The 13,526-nt window shown below is 30.8% G+C and overlaps 1 protein-coding gene across 1 annotated transcript in view; it reads left to right on the forward strand.

Moving 5' to 3' along the window:
* Positions 1 to 2,957: 2,957 nt before the first annotated feature.
* Positions 2,958 to 13,526, forward strand: part of Graf (GTPase regulator associated with FAK) — a 62,973-nt gene continuing 52,404 nt past the window's right edge. The window contains exons 1-6 of the mRNA XM_080179392.1: positions 2,958 to 3,114; positions 3,887 to 3,984; positions 5,533 to 5,642; positions 8,109 to 8,207; positions 8,947 to 9,015; positions 9,868 to 9,921. Of these exons, the coding sequence (XP_080035518.1) occupies positions 3,059 to 3,114; positions 3,887 to 3,984; positions 5,533 to 5,642; positions 8,109 to 8,207; positions 8,947 to 9,015; positions 9,868 to 9,921 (486 nt within the window). The 5' untranslated portion in view covers positions 2,958 to 3,058. The remainder of the gene's footprint in view (positions 3,115 to 3,886; positions 3,985 to 5,532; positions 5,643 to 8,108; positions 8,208 to 8,946; positions 9,016 to 9,867; positions 9,922 to 13,526) is intronic.

Below are 13,526 nucleotides of genomic sequence, written 5' to 3' on the forward strand. Positions count from 1 at the left end.
AATCCGCGAATAAAAAGAATTATTTTTAAAGTTGCCAAAATTGGAAAACTTAAAAATGAAAAAAAGTGATGTTAAGATAAAGCCTTGACATAACATAATTTTTCATGACGAATACTAATAAATGCATTCCCTTTTAAAATTTGCAAATATCAAGGCCAAGATAACACCTGTTGTTTCTTCATTTCACAGCAAAGCTTTTTTTCTTATAAAAGATTTATCAAAGAAAAAATTAACAAAGGTAAAAAATAACCTTTATTGACTGCTATTTAAAATAAGGAATTTCAGCAATTTATTTCCATAACGCTAGTCAAAATATGATTTAACAACTGCAATTCAAAACTTTCCATATTTATAAGATTTGGCAACCTCGTTCTGGGCGTCAACATAGATAGCAGCGATACCTTTCATTTGTATTATTGAAATGCTTATTTTAAAATGCTATTATTTCTCAAATTATGAGTAAAAGCTATAATAAAAAACTGTCTTAAAATATCTTTTATTTGGTTTTACATCTAAGATTTATTAATTCTAAGATTCGATGTTGTACTTATTGCTTATTGAATCAGTTATTTGAACAAAAATGTATTAGAAGCAGTAAAAATATATTATTATTCGGCATCCCTGTCCTCCACGGCCACTACTCCAAGGGAAAGAATGGGAAGGTTCTCACAGCTGATCACTGATTACTGTCTATTTAGTTGTGAAAAGTGAAATTATGTGATTTATGCCTTAAAATTGATTTCATGTATAAAAGTGATACAGTAATATTTGTATATACATTTATTTTTGTTTAAATTGCTTTAAATGTCATTTTTATATCATTTTGTGTGTATTTTAAGATGCGTTTTACGCAATGTTTACGTTTTTGTTTATATTTACGCAATAATTAATTATAAAGCATTTTTTCTGTAGGGAAGGATTCGATTACACAAAAAGTCATAAACATGTATTTTATCGACTTAAATGTAGTATTGGTTTACTTATTTCAGTTTTATACTTTCCTTTTGTCAAAATTTTAATATTAATTTTCTTAAGTTTTGTTTAAAAGTTAGAATTGATATTGTCGATCTTGATGCATTACTGCACTGCAGCTTTGTCGTCACTGTAGGTTGAAAATTAGGGGTAGAGAAATAAAAATCATCATAACTCCTCCAAATTTTAAGATAGATCAATAATATTTGAATTATTTAATTCCCCATTAACAGTAGTTTTAGAAAAACCTTTTTTATTTTTTTATTTACTAAGCAAAAAGTCGAAAAAAAACACTTTTTAACAAAATTTATGCTAAAAATAATAACTTTTCGCAGAAATTTACGGAAAATTTCTAAATCAAGTAATTTATACACGAATACTTGTTAATTGTTTAGCAAAATCAAATATTATGTATAAAATTCTTCAACTTTGACAAAAAAGTGGTTTTTAAGCTCTTAATCGCAAAAATCGTTAAATTTTCGATTTTATATCACTGCGCGCAGCTTTGTGGCCAATTTAGGCTAAAATTTTGGGGCAGGGAAATAAAAATGATCAAAACTCCTACAAACTTTAAGATAGATAAATAATAATTGGATTATTTAAATCTCCATTATCAGTAGTTTCAGAATATTTTTAAAATTTTTTTAATTTAATAACAGAAAGTCGAAGAAAAACCGTTTTTTACGAAATTTAGGCTAAAAAAGTGAACATTATTACCAGTAAAATCCAGTGGACTTAGAGTTGACCGATTTGAATTTTTTTTTTTTTTTAAATGTTCATGAAGAATTTCTGTATCCCAAACATCTTTTTTTATATCTCTATTGTATTTGCAAGGCAAGTAATAAACAGATATTTTAGCGCCGTTATTGGTAATTTTTCAGGGGTAATTTTGTTTATCTGTGCTCAAAAAGTATTTTTTTTTAAAGCATTTATATTAAATTCAAATAATTAAAAGTAGATATTCGGAAAAAAAAGTTCTAAAATTTTTACATAAATCACTTAAAAATAAGATTTAAAAAGCCCTATTTTTCGTAAAAAATGCGCTCTTCCGTGACGGGTCGGAGTTGAAATCGGAGATTTTGTGTATTTTGCAGAATGCTCATCCCACAGTGCGCGCATTATACTTGACAAAACTGCAGTGACTGACTAACGGACAGAGTGCATTTTAGAACCTTTGCAACATATAACATAGTGTTTCAACATTTTAATTATTATTATATATATACATTCATTATATCATTTACCTAATTATATATAAGGAATACAAATTATGAGTAATCTTAATTTCAAAATGTTTTAAGTTATGTTGATATTATAATTTAGGATTTCCGGAATTATAAGAAATAAATCTGACGATTAAGATTTGGTTTTTAAACCCAATATTGTCTATCTGACGTATTAAATAATTTATCCAATTTAAAAATTAAAATTAAATAGATGATGAAGTATTTTATTTAATACTCCAGTTTTTAATTTATAATGTGCTAAGGTAGTTAGATGGACTTTTTTTTCTTTGATAGATAGATTAATGGATTATTTTAGCTTATATAAGGTTACTTAAGTTTAAATTATTCTTTTTAATATTCAACGTAATGTTACTAATTTACTAGGCACCAAAAGGAAACCTTTATATTTTTCATCATTTCATTATATTTAATTAGGTACTTTAATTTGTTTGTGTATTTGGATGATCATAACCGAAAGGGGAGAGGGGACAGTTTGTTACATTAGTCCCCAAAGTTTTGTAATAATGTTTTCTTATTCGTTAGATTAACAACTTTGGTGACTTTTATTGAATTTTGATTGGTTGGTTCATTAAGTCGAGTGTCGAAACGTTTCAATCACTAATTGTAATCTACAGAAATGTAAATTTCAATTTGGGATAAGCATTATTTCACCAGCCATTGTCTTATCCCTTTAGATCCCTGCATAGCCTAACCTACTTAAATCAAGCAGAAGTTTAGCTTGAACATATTTCCCATATTCAACAATATATTTTGTTTCAGAAATGATTATAAAGATGAGGTGAAACTAATAAAATAGCTACTGCAAGTTAGTTTATAGAGCTAGAACATCTGAAAGAAGGATGGGACTTCTTCCCCTAGAATTCACAGACTGCCTGCAAGACAGTCCCTATTTTAGGTTGGTATTTATTGTTGGAAGTCATCATAAGATTAAGAAGTTAAGATATATAATCCAGATAACTACCCGGATCCAGTGTTAGGTACCTTTTTCGTCTGCCAGTAAAATTCATACTACTTTCTGCTCTTTTGAAGCGACTTGACTGTTTTAATAATTGTGACGCTACTGGCTGATATTTAAAGACCTAATTGATAGTCGACAGAGGGTCCACAGGGTGGGGACAAACAGTTATTTAACCACTGGCCCCTCTATTGTTGAACTTAAATATTTTAAAAATCAAACAATAATTGCTTTTTTACAATAAGATAAATAAATAGTAATTTCCAGTCAAATATTTTTCTTACCAACTTTCCTTCCTTTAAAGTTCAATTCAAAATGGTGAAAAAGTTGGAGCACCTACTACGCTTATTTTTGGCCATGGTTAGGTAACAATGGAGAAGATGCGGTTTGGATTTATGTTTTGGTTTATATTATAATCTATTGACAACAGGGTGTAAATCTCTTGTAACTCTTTCAAGATAACATCAGCAAAAAAATCGGTACCTAGTTTGATTAAGTGTATACTATTAGAAAGAGTGTCTTAAAATTGATGTTTTTACATTTTTTTAATGTTTTAGGTTATTTACCTCTTTCATTTACCTAAAAGTTTAAAATTGAGAACTATTTTAAACATTTTTCTTCCTATTTTTTTTCCTTTCTCTATTGAAAATAAAAATTGTTTTTTTTTGTACACTTAATAATCAATTTTACTAATAATTTTATTTATTTACAGGGACAGCTTGCACAGTCATGAAAAAGAATTGGAGCGAACGTCTCAAAATATAAAAGAACTGATCAAAGAAGTCAAGAATCTACTCTCAGCTGCTAAAAGTAAGTATTTATCACCCTAACTGTATTAAAAATCTTACTTTTATTCAACATAATGAAATATTAATTTTCAAGAGGTATTTAGCTATTTATTAGTCCCAGTTATTATATGTATTTGACAGGGATAAGGGATGGGAAACGTAAGAAATATTATTCCAGGCCTATTTTCCAACTAGGCCTAAAAAACTAGTTTCGGGATGACGCAGTAGTTAGATTTGAAAACTATGAACAATGATGAAATAGCTATTATATGAATGCAAAGAAAAAAAGTATAGAATAGAATTCAGGTAGTTGATTTCACCTATCATAAAATATAATAAAAACTTTTCAAAGAACCAATATGTTAGTGGCTTTAAGTAGAATCCCGTTATTACTTCGCCAACCCCCCCCCCCCCCCATTTAAAAAAAAGTTTTTTTTGAGATGGTTAAATCTGATTTATTTTCAAACATTTTAAGGGGGGATCTACTTCACCCCAAAATTTGTATATAGAAATAAACACCGCTTTAGCTCCCCAGCTTTAATAAATAAATTAAGTAGAATTGAATAAGTACATGGGTAACATTCTATCAACTAATTGTTCCATAGCAAACATATTAATTAAGAATTTAAAAAAAAATTTATTTTGCGTTAAATATTAACAGAAAAGTTCAATTAAGTGTGCAATAATTTTTACCAAAATTAATGAAATTTTTTTTTTAACAAAACACAGTACACTTTTATTTACATATTGAACTAGTTTTGTATTTGTGATCATTTAGATGGGTTATCAATTCCACATGAAATGTAACTTTTAAATTGTCTAAAGACATGAGTTTTTCACATTGTTCTAAAGTATAAAATGTTGAATCCTACTCAGTCTTCAAAAAACGATCTCTCAATTTATGTTTTGCTATATGGACATTTATTAATGTGTAAATTTAATAATAAGTTGATGTGATTGAACGTCATACCTATATATTGTTGTCATTCTAATAGCAGAAAGTTTCCATTGTTGTCTTTCTAATAGCAGAAATTTATGTTTGGTTGAATTAATTTAGCCAATAATGAACTGGGGGACGCGTTTGTTATTAATTAATTGGTTAATGCTAAAAGCAAGTTTCAGGCTATTGGATATTGGCCTACAGCCAATGAGGAACTGGGGGAAATGAGTTGATTTTATAGGCAAAAAAGAAAAGTTGCCCTATCACTTTTAAAAGGAGGCTGAGACCTAATTTTCGGTCAGGTTTCCCATCCCTTATCCCTGGTATTTGATGATTTTCATAAGACTTATGTTAGTAATTGCAGTTATGTAATTGTAACAGTTTAATACTGACAAATAAAACATTATCAGTGTTTGATTTTCTTAACTTTTTATTTACCCAGGGCGTTTTTTTTAAATGCCTTTAGTTTTCACTTCTTACACAAATTTTGAAAAATTGCTTTTCTTACTGTATAAGAAAATAATTTCTAGACGTTCCATGAGGTTTGTTTGTCTGTCTATACGAAAGGAGAGTAATGTTTTTTTTTATGAGGCATTAGTTTTCATGTAAACTAATCTTGTTTTATTTCAGACTTGTCTCGGGCGCAGCGAAGCCTGAGTGCACATTTGCTCAATTTCAAGTTTGACTGTATTGGAAACAATCAAACAGATGATGAACTGGTTATTGCGGGAAGTTTGAAGGTAAATTTTGGAAGATTTTTGTTTCCTTATTGAAATTGGATATTTTAGAGACTATAAATTAATCCGAAGGACTCTTAAGGAGGTAGCCGAGATAGTTAATATTTTAATTACGATTAAATAAAAATCAAGTTAAATATAAGCTTGCAATTTTTAAAAAATATAATCGATGTCAGATTTATAATACATGAGCTCACTTGAAAGAAAAATTAAAGTGCAGTGATAGGTTTTCATAAAAAAAACGAGAAAAAATAAATAAGAATAGTGAAACGTAAATGAAATCAGGTAAAAAAAATTAGGCTAATTCTCAACAAAACTTGACAATGAGGTAATAACTTTATTTCTAGCTAAGTCCCTCATTAACACCCTGTCACTATAGTTAAAATGAAAACTAATTCAAAGTTTAGATGAGAAAACAAAAGAGAGATACTATTTTTCTTAGGTATAATGTGTTATTAATAAATTCTATTCTTTTACTCATTCTTTATCCGTTCTAAAATTTACTTTTTTTCCTCCGTAAACATATCCCTATCCATGCTTAGTTTTTAAAAAACTATCTTTTTTAAATGAAGAATTATGCACTCTTTGCAGAGAATTGGTGTTGGAGGTATTTTGTTGTATCAGCACATTTTTTCTCAAGTTGCATGCATTCTTGCTGTTCTACCAATTTAGCAAAAATGTCAGGGATTATCAATTTAGCCAAAATGTCTAAAGGGATAAGACAATGGCCGATAAATTGATATGCATCTCCAATGATAATACACAAAATAACCTCTTATGTAGATTACAATTAGTGGTTGAAACGTTTGACACTCAAGGTCATGAACCAACCAGTCAAAGTGCAATAAAAGTTCTAAAGTTGTTAAGACAACGAATAAGAAAACTTTATAATAAAATTTTGGAGAATTAGTAGTATTGTTATTTGTCATAAGCCCAACATCCTTTTATGTTATCAGATGGATGGATAGCTAACTTGATAATAGATATTCGAACCGCTTATCCAGTAGTGAGTCGAAAATGATTAATATTTACACTCGAAACTAACTTGTTTAGTGTGTCAGCATAGGATTATGAAATACTTCTTGAATATTTTATCAATTGTGCTTTTTGCGACGAAGTCATTCGAAGAAATCTTAATTTGTTGGTATGACATTTTCGCACTCGCGAATGAACACCTGAATTGTTAACAACATGAGATTATACTTAATCCACATAAAGCAGGGTTAAAGGGATGGGGAAATGAACTATTTATATATATATAATAACTGAACTCTTAAGTATGATTATCTTCATTATAGGAGCCAAAATAACATGATTTGTTTGAGCTAATTTTTACGAATGTTTTGGTTAAAAAGAAGAAATGTTAATTGTGAGATATGAATTTTGTTATACATCAAATTGTAAAGAACAACATTAAAGAACACCCAGGGACATCCAAGCTTTTTATTTTGAGATGATAAAATTATGGGATTCGAAGTTTTGAGGGGGTTAATCTAATGTAGTTTTGATGGAGGAAAAATGAGTGTTCAAGGTTTGAGGGGGTAAACACCCCTTTACCCCACTCTTACGCAGAGGTGTATATTCTGCACAAGATTTATTTTTTTTCTCCTGCTACAAATTTTTTTATTTTTCTTCCCCCCCTAGTTTTTTCTCGCCAAGTAGGGGGAAAATGTAAAAATAAAAAAGGACTCTATATTTATTTATTTTATCCCTCCTACCACACATTTTTAAATTTTTTTTCACCAAGGAGGGGGGGGGGGGGGAAATGGTAAAAATGTTTTCAGTTTTCTTAATTTTTACATTTTTTTCCCCTCCAACCACTTATTTTTTATTCCCCCCCCCCCCCTGAGCAGGGGATCCCATGTAGAATATACACCCCTGCTCTTACGTCTTTTAAATAATCCACAAATCCATGACAGTAGGGTACAATAGCTACATAAGTCAAATGTTTTTTCTGTCAATAACCTAAAAGAATTTACATAACCAGGAAAAATTTTTTCCACTAGTTTTATAGGTACCTAATTTATTTTGGTAATGATGTATATTTTTTGCAAATCTAAATATGAAGCTATTAATCATTTAAATAAAATATACTTAAAATATTTCTTAGGTATTTCTAAATTTTTACTGAAACAAATATAAAATATATTTTATCCTATCCTATTATATAAAGTAGTACGCGTTTTTTGTCTGTCCCGAAGGATCTCGCTAACCGCTGAACCGATATTGTTCTTCTTTACAATGAAGCTTCTTATAGGCCCTGGGAAGGTTTTAAACTATTTTTGGGAAGGGTGTCTTCACCCCCCCCCAAAAAAAAAAAAAAAATATTTTTTACTCTTTTGATAAGATGAGGTCGATCGATGAGTGCCCCTTAGAGGCTTATAGGGGCGTTGCATCTAGTTTTATTATAAAAAAACTAAGATAACATGTCTAACTTTCCTAAAATTTGTAAAACTTGTAATTTTTTAGGAATTTGGAAAGCTGATAAGCTGTATAGAGGATGAAAGAGATAGAATGTTAGAACGAGCTTATGATAACTTTATTGTTCCCCTCGACAAATTTAGAAAGGTAAGCTTTTGGTTTGTTACTCTTAAGAGTTTTTTGACTTTAAAAAATAAGGAAAAATATGTCTAAAGTATAGACACAAACAGAAAGTTCACCACTGCAGGTTGAAATTTTTTATTCAAATTAATTTTTACCTGAGCTGGATCTTTAAATTATTTTAATAGTGAGCCAGATCGGGGTGAGCCAACTTTCAACCAATGAGAGCACAGCATTTTATGAAATGCCGCGCTGTGATTGGCTGAAATTCGGCGCACCCCGATCTGGCTCACCACTAAAATGATTTAAAGATCCAGCTCTGTTATTTACCAAGTAGTGTCGTGGCTGCTGCCCATACATAAGGTCTATCAATCAAGGATAACTAAGGATAGCCAATCTCTCATTTTTTTCCAAGCACTCAAGGTATTACTATTAGTTTAGTAACACCCAACAGACAACCAACTCTTTGATTACACAACCTTTGTCTTTAAGTTCTAACTATGCATAGAAATAAGTTGCTCCTGTTTTGGACCAAGGTATTCCCCTAATCTAACTAATAATATAGCTCATCTGGCAAGGAAGCCATTTATAACATCTTTTGCCATGATGCGCAGTAGTGCCGAGATTCAAACCGATCCCTTCCCCCATGACGAAGGGATGAGCAACGTGTTGTGCCAGGGTTGCTAGTTTGATATTAATGCGATTAGTTCCTACTCTAGGATTAAAATTAAACTGTACATACGTCCTAATTTGACTTTTATTTCAGGACCAGATCGGTGCAGTGAAGGCCAGAAAAAAGCAGTTTGACAACCAGACCAAAAAGTTTTGTGCTTCTCAGGAACATACAAAATTATTTACCTATTTTTTAAATATTGATAATATTTACATCATAATCTTAAGATTAAAGACTATGTTTTATTAATTCATGATGTTGATTATAAACAAAGGGGGGGGGGGGGGGGCGGATGTGCCACTTTTTGAAACCAAAAGTAAAACGCGCATGATCTCAGCCCATAAAAGAGTTATAGCTCTAAAATTTGGCACAGCAGTTGCTTTTGTGGAGAACAATATGGAACTGTGAGAAACGGCGGCGGAACTGCCGCTCCCGCCGAAAACCGCCGATTTCCCGGCGAAATTTTGTTTTGCCTTTTCTCGCCGTAAGTGTCACGTGAAAATATAAGGGAATTTTTTTTATGAAAAAAAAAGTTTATCTCAGATGATTCAAAATTGTCTATTATGGCGAGAAAAGGCAAAACAAAAATCGGCGGTTTTCGGCGGGAGCGGCGGTTCCGCCGCCGTTTCTTCACAGTTCCATATTGTTCTCCACAAAAGCAATTGCTGTGCCAAATTTTAGAGCTGTAACTCTTTTATGGGCTGAGATCATGCGTGTTTTACTTTTGGTTTCAATAAGTGGCACATCCGCCCCCCCCCCCCCCCCCCCTTTACAAATTCTGTAGATTAGAATTATTGGTTAAAAAGTTAGGACGCATTGTACTTCATAAAAGCAAATGTCATGCTAAATTTCAGTGTTGTAACCCTTTTATTTGTTTCTCATCCGGCTCCCCCCTTTTTGCCACAAAGAATATATCAATTTATCTTCCGCTGCAGCGCGCTGTCTTGTCCCTTTTTAGATACCTGCTATGCTAAACCATCAAAACAAAAATTCTAAATAATTTTGTTGTTAAACCAGGAGAGATATCTTGGATTGTCTACCAAGAAGCAGGACAATGTACTTCAAGAGGTAAGTCATGGTTCACATCTGTTTTATAGATCTTAATGGACACGCATTAAGATTGCTAGGCTTTTTATAGGTTTCAAATAAGTCCAGGTAGTATTAATATGGGATCCACAGGGCCGATAAGACAATGGCCAATTCCCCAATGGCCAATAATGATACAAAAAATATCTATCTGTAGATTACAGTTGAAACTTAATGAACCAGCCAACTAAAAGGGCTAGTTTCACGAAATGCATTTGAACTTAGTATAGTGAACTGCATATTTTTTCCTGATTAACTAGCAAAAAATATGCGGTTCACTAAATTATGTTCAAATACATTTCGTGAAACTACCCCTTTATATTTAATACTTACATATTTTGACATTATTCAGATAGAATGTTGGTGACAGACTAATTTATCCTCCATTGTCCTGTCCCTGATTTTAGTCCAGTATTTTGTTATACTGGTATACCAGGGAAGGAGGGGACATTAGACTTTTTATTTACATTAGTCCCCAAACTTTTATAATAACGTTCATATTTGTTGGCGTAACAACTTTGGGGTCTTTTATTGAATTCTGATTTGTTCTCTATTAAGTTGAGTGTCCAACTAATTGTAATTTACAGAAGGGGTAATTTTGTGTATCATCATTAGGATGTACATCAATTTATCGGTCATTGTCTTATCCCTTAAGATCCCTGTTGGTTTACTCTTTTTGTGTCTTGTTATTACGGTCGCATGAACATATATCAATTTATCAAACAAGATACAATATAATTCTATATTTACACAACTAGCGGGTGCGCCCCTAGCATCTAGGGGCTCTATATTTGAATTAGGGCAGAAAAAGAGCCTAAAACCACCTCAGGACTTCACTTTAAAGGAGAACCATAACAAAAGCGAAAAATAATAATGCCTGAAATGGACTTTCTGGTAATTATTATCGAGTAATTACGATTTCCGAATTTTACTTAAATTGTACTGAAATTATGTCAAGCTTAAAATCGATGGGATAATTATAACATTCCCAAATTAACAATAAAATCAATCCGTTACGGACTGACAGACAATCCATAAATTTAGAAAAGCCTCGCAACTAAAATGAGTGTTTTAATTTTTATTCACTAGAAAAATTTTAGATATTTTTGGGTTAAGTAAAAATAAAATAATAGAATTGAATTACGTATTCTATTGTATTTTGATTCAATTGACGTATCTTCCTTTCAACTTAAAAATATTAGATTTATATAGAACATATTTTATTCACTTTATAAAAGGAAATCTTTTTCTCTTCCCCTTTTTACAATTACAAGATTTATAGAGAGATTGGTATATTGGTTCAAATATATTTATGACGTCACATATTATTTATTATTTCTGTGCTATTTATGGTTTCAATTGTCCTTAGTTTTTTCCATTGAGGAAGTGGACATTAAATTGTAAATTACTCTGGTACCCAAAGTTTTCATTGGCGCAAAACTTTAGATACTAACTTGGAATTTCTATTGGTTGGTTTAAAACTAGAAGTGTCAAAACATACCAACCAATAATTTTAATCTGAGGAAGGAATGATTTTGTTATCATTTGACATGTAAATCAATTTATCGACCATTGTCCTATCCCTTAAGATTCCAGCCAATAATTGAACTAAATAATGTTATTGCTGCGTTACTTACATACTTATTTCTTAATCCTAGAAGCAATCTCGAGTATTGAAAGTAAATTATGTATGACGTCATATAATTGTCGGACCAAAAGTGGGGTTAATATTTTATTTTCTTATTTTCCAACGGGGGCAGGAATATTGCAAGGGAAGAAAATTTAAAATATTTTTTTCCATTATGGCTTAGAAACAGATTAATATCCGCTGGATTAGAACCATTTTTAATCCATACTGAAAAATCATGTATAGTATTGTCCTGAAAACAATTTTCCGCTAATATTAAAATAATCATAAAATTAATACAGTTTAGTTAGAGAGGACCTTCTAGTTTTAATCTTTTAATATTTCATTTGAATATCCGCGGAAAGCTGTCTATAATACGATTCGACAAATAACCATTATATCATCTTATTATAAACATCTTTTCGTGGATAGTAAAATGAAAAGTAAAAGGTCAAAATTGGAGGTAGATTATTTTAGAATCCCTAATCTTTTTATTTGTGAATAGTGATTAGGTTTAATGTAGAACTAAGTGTTACAATTTGCCTCTATTCAGATAGTAAACTTATTTTTATTCCAAAATTATGTTGATTTCCCTCAATTCGCGTATGAAACACAATGATTTTTTTGAAAAATATATATTTGATGTTTATTTTACACTTTTTTGGTAGGATTTTTTAACAATGGATATATTCTTACTTGGGTCTTACACCAGACATTCATGTTCTCTGATAAAGTGAAACTTGCAGCGGGCTGAAATAACGACCTTCTTTATCATTTTAGTAAATATATACACACAGTAGCTTTATTTTTTAGAACTAGCTTTATCAAGGATGTCAACATAATATATGATACTAGCGGCTTTGCCCCTAGCCTCTAGGGGCTTTGCCCCAAGAGGTTTGATCAAACTATTATTTCGAGTATTAGATTTTAAAGAAAATTTAAAAAAGAATTTTTTTTTTTTCGGGGGGGGGGATATTTTTCATTTTTTGGGGGGGTTAGGGGTGTCCCACTCCCAGGGAAAATAGTTATAAACCTTCCCGGGACCTATGAGAAGCTACCCTGTAAAGGAGAACCCGATCGGTTCAGCGGTTAGCGAGATCCTTCGCTACAAACAAACAGACAGACAGACATCGTTCTACTTTGTATTATAGATTGTACCTTGTTGTCTTAGGCATCAATATTTCAAAATCAGATGAATAGGATAAGTATATCATAGAAAAAAGAATTAAAAAGTAAAAAAATCAGCATGTTTTAAATGGACTCGACGAATGGACTTTCTGGGAACGATTATAGAGTTGATATGCTTTCTTAATCGTACGTTACTGTTGTTGGAATTATCACGCAAAGTTTCTAAATTTCTAAATTAACGAAAATGGCTAACAGTTACGGACGGACTAATTATAGTCATAGAAAAGCATCGTTACTAAAAATATGTATTGTACACTTTTAACGCGAAAATGAGGTACATAATATATTCAGCCATTATGTCATTTCTTGAATTAGTTTAAAGTAATGTGTATAACTTAGGATGGTTCTAACATACCAATATATATAAGTGTAACATAATGCTTCTAGACTGTATAAGGTCGAAATCATATTGTTATAGAGTAAAATGTTAGTCTACGGTGGAAGAAATGCTTCAACTGAGAGATACATAAATGGATAACAGTGTTTTGGTATCAAAGTATTTGATATATCTTTGTAAATTATCACTTTTTCTCATTCATTGTTAAATTCTTTGGGGACTTTTATTAAATTTTGATTGTTTGATTTAAGCTGGCAGTGTCCAAACTTTTCTATCATTTTTTCAGAGCGGGTTATTTTATTTAACAACATGTGGGATGTGCATCATATTAAAAAAGAAAAGTATATCTTAGAACTAAAATATGCATGTATTGCATAAAAATATATTTTCACCAATCAAAGGTTTAATAGTGAAAATCTTAATAATATATTAGAT

Source organism: Acartia tonsa, chromosome 12 (genome assembly GCF_053477335.1).
Source record: "Acartia tonsa isolate MP-2025a chromosome 12, ASM5347733v1, whole genome shotgun sequence".
Taxonomy (NCBI): Eukaryota; Metazoa; Arthropoda; class Copepoda; order Calanoida; family Acartiidae; genus Acartia; species Acartia tonsa.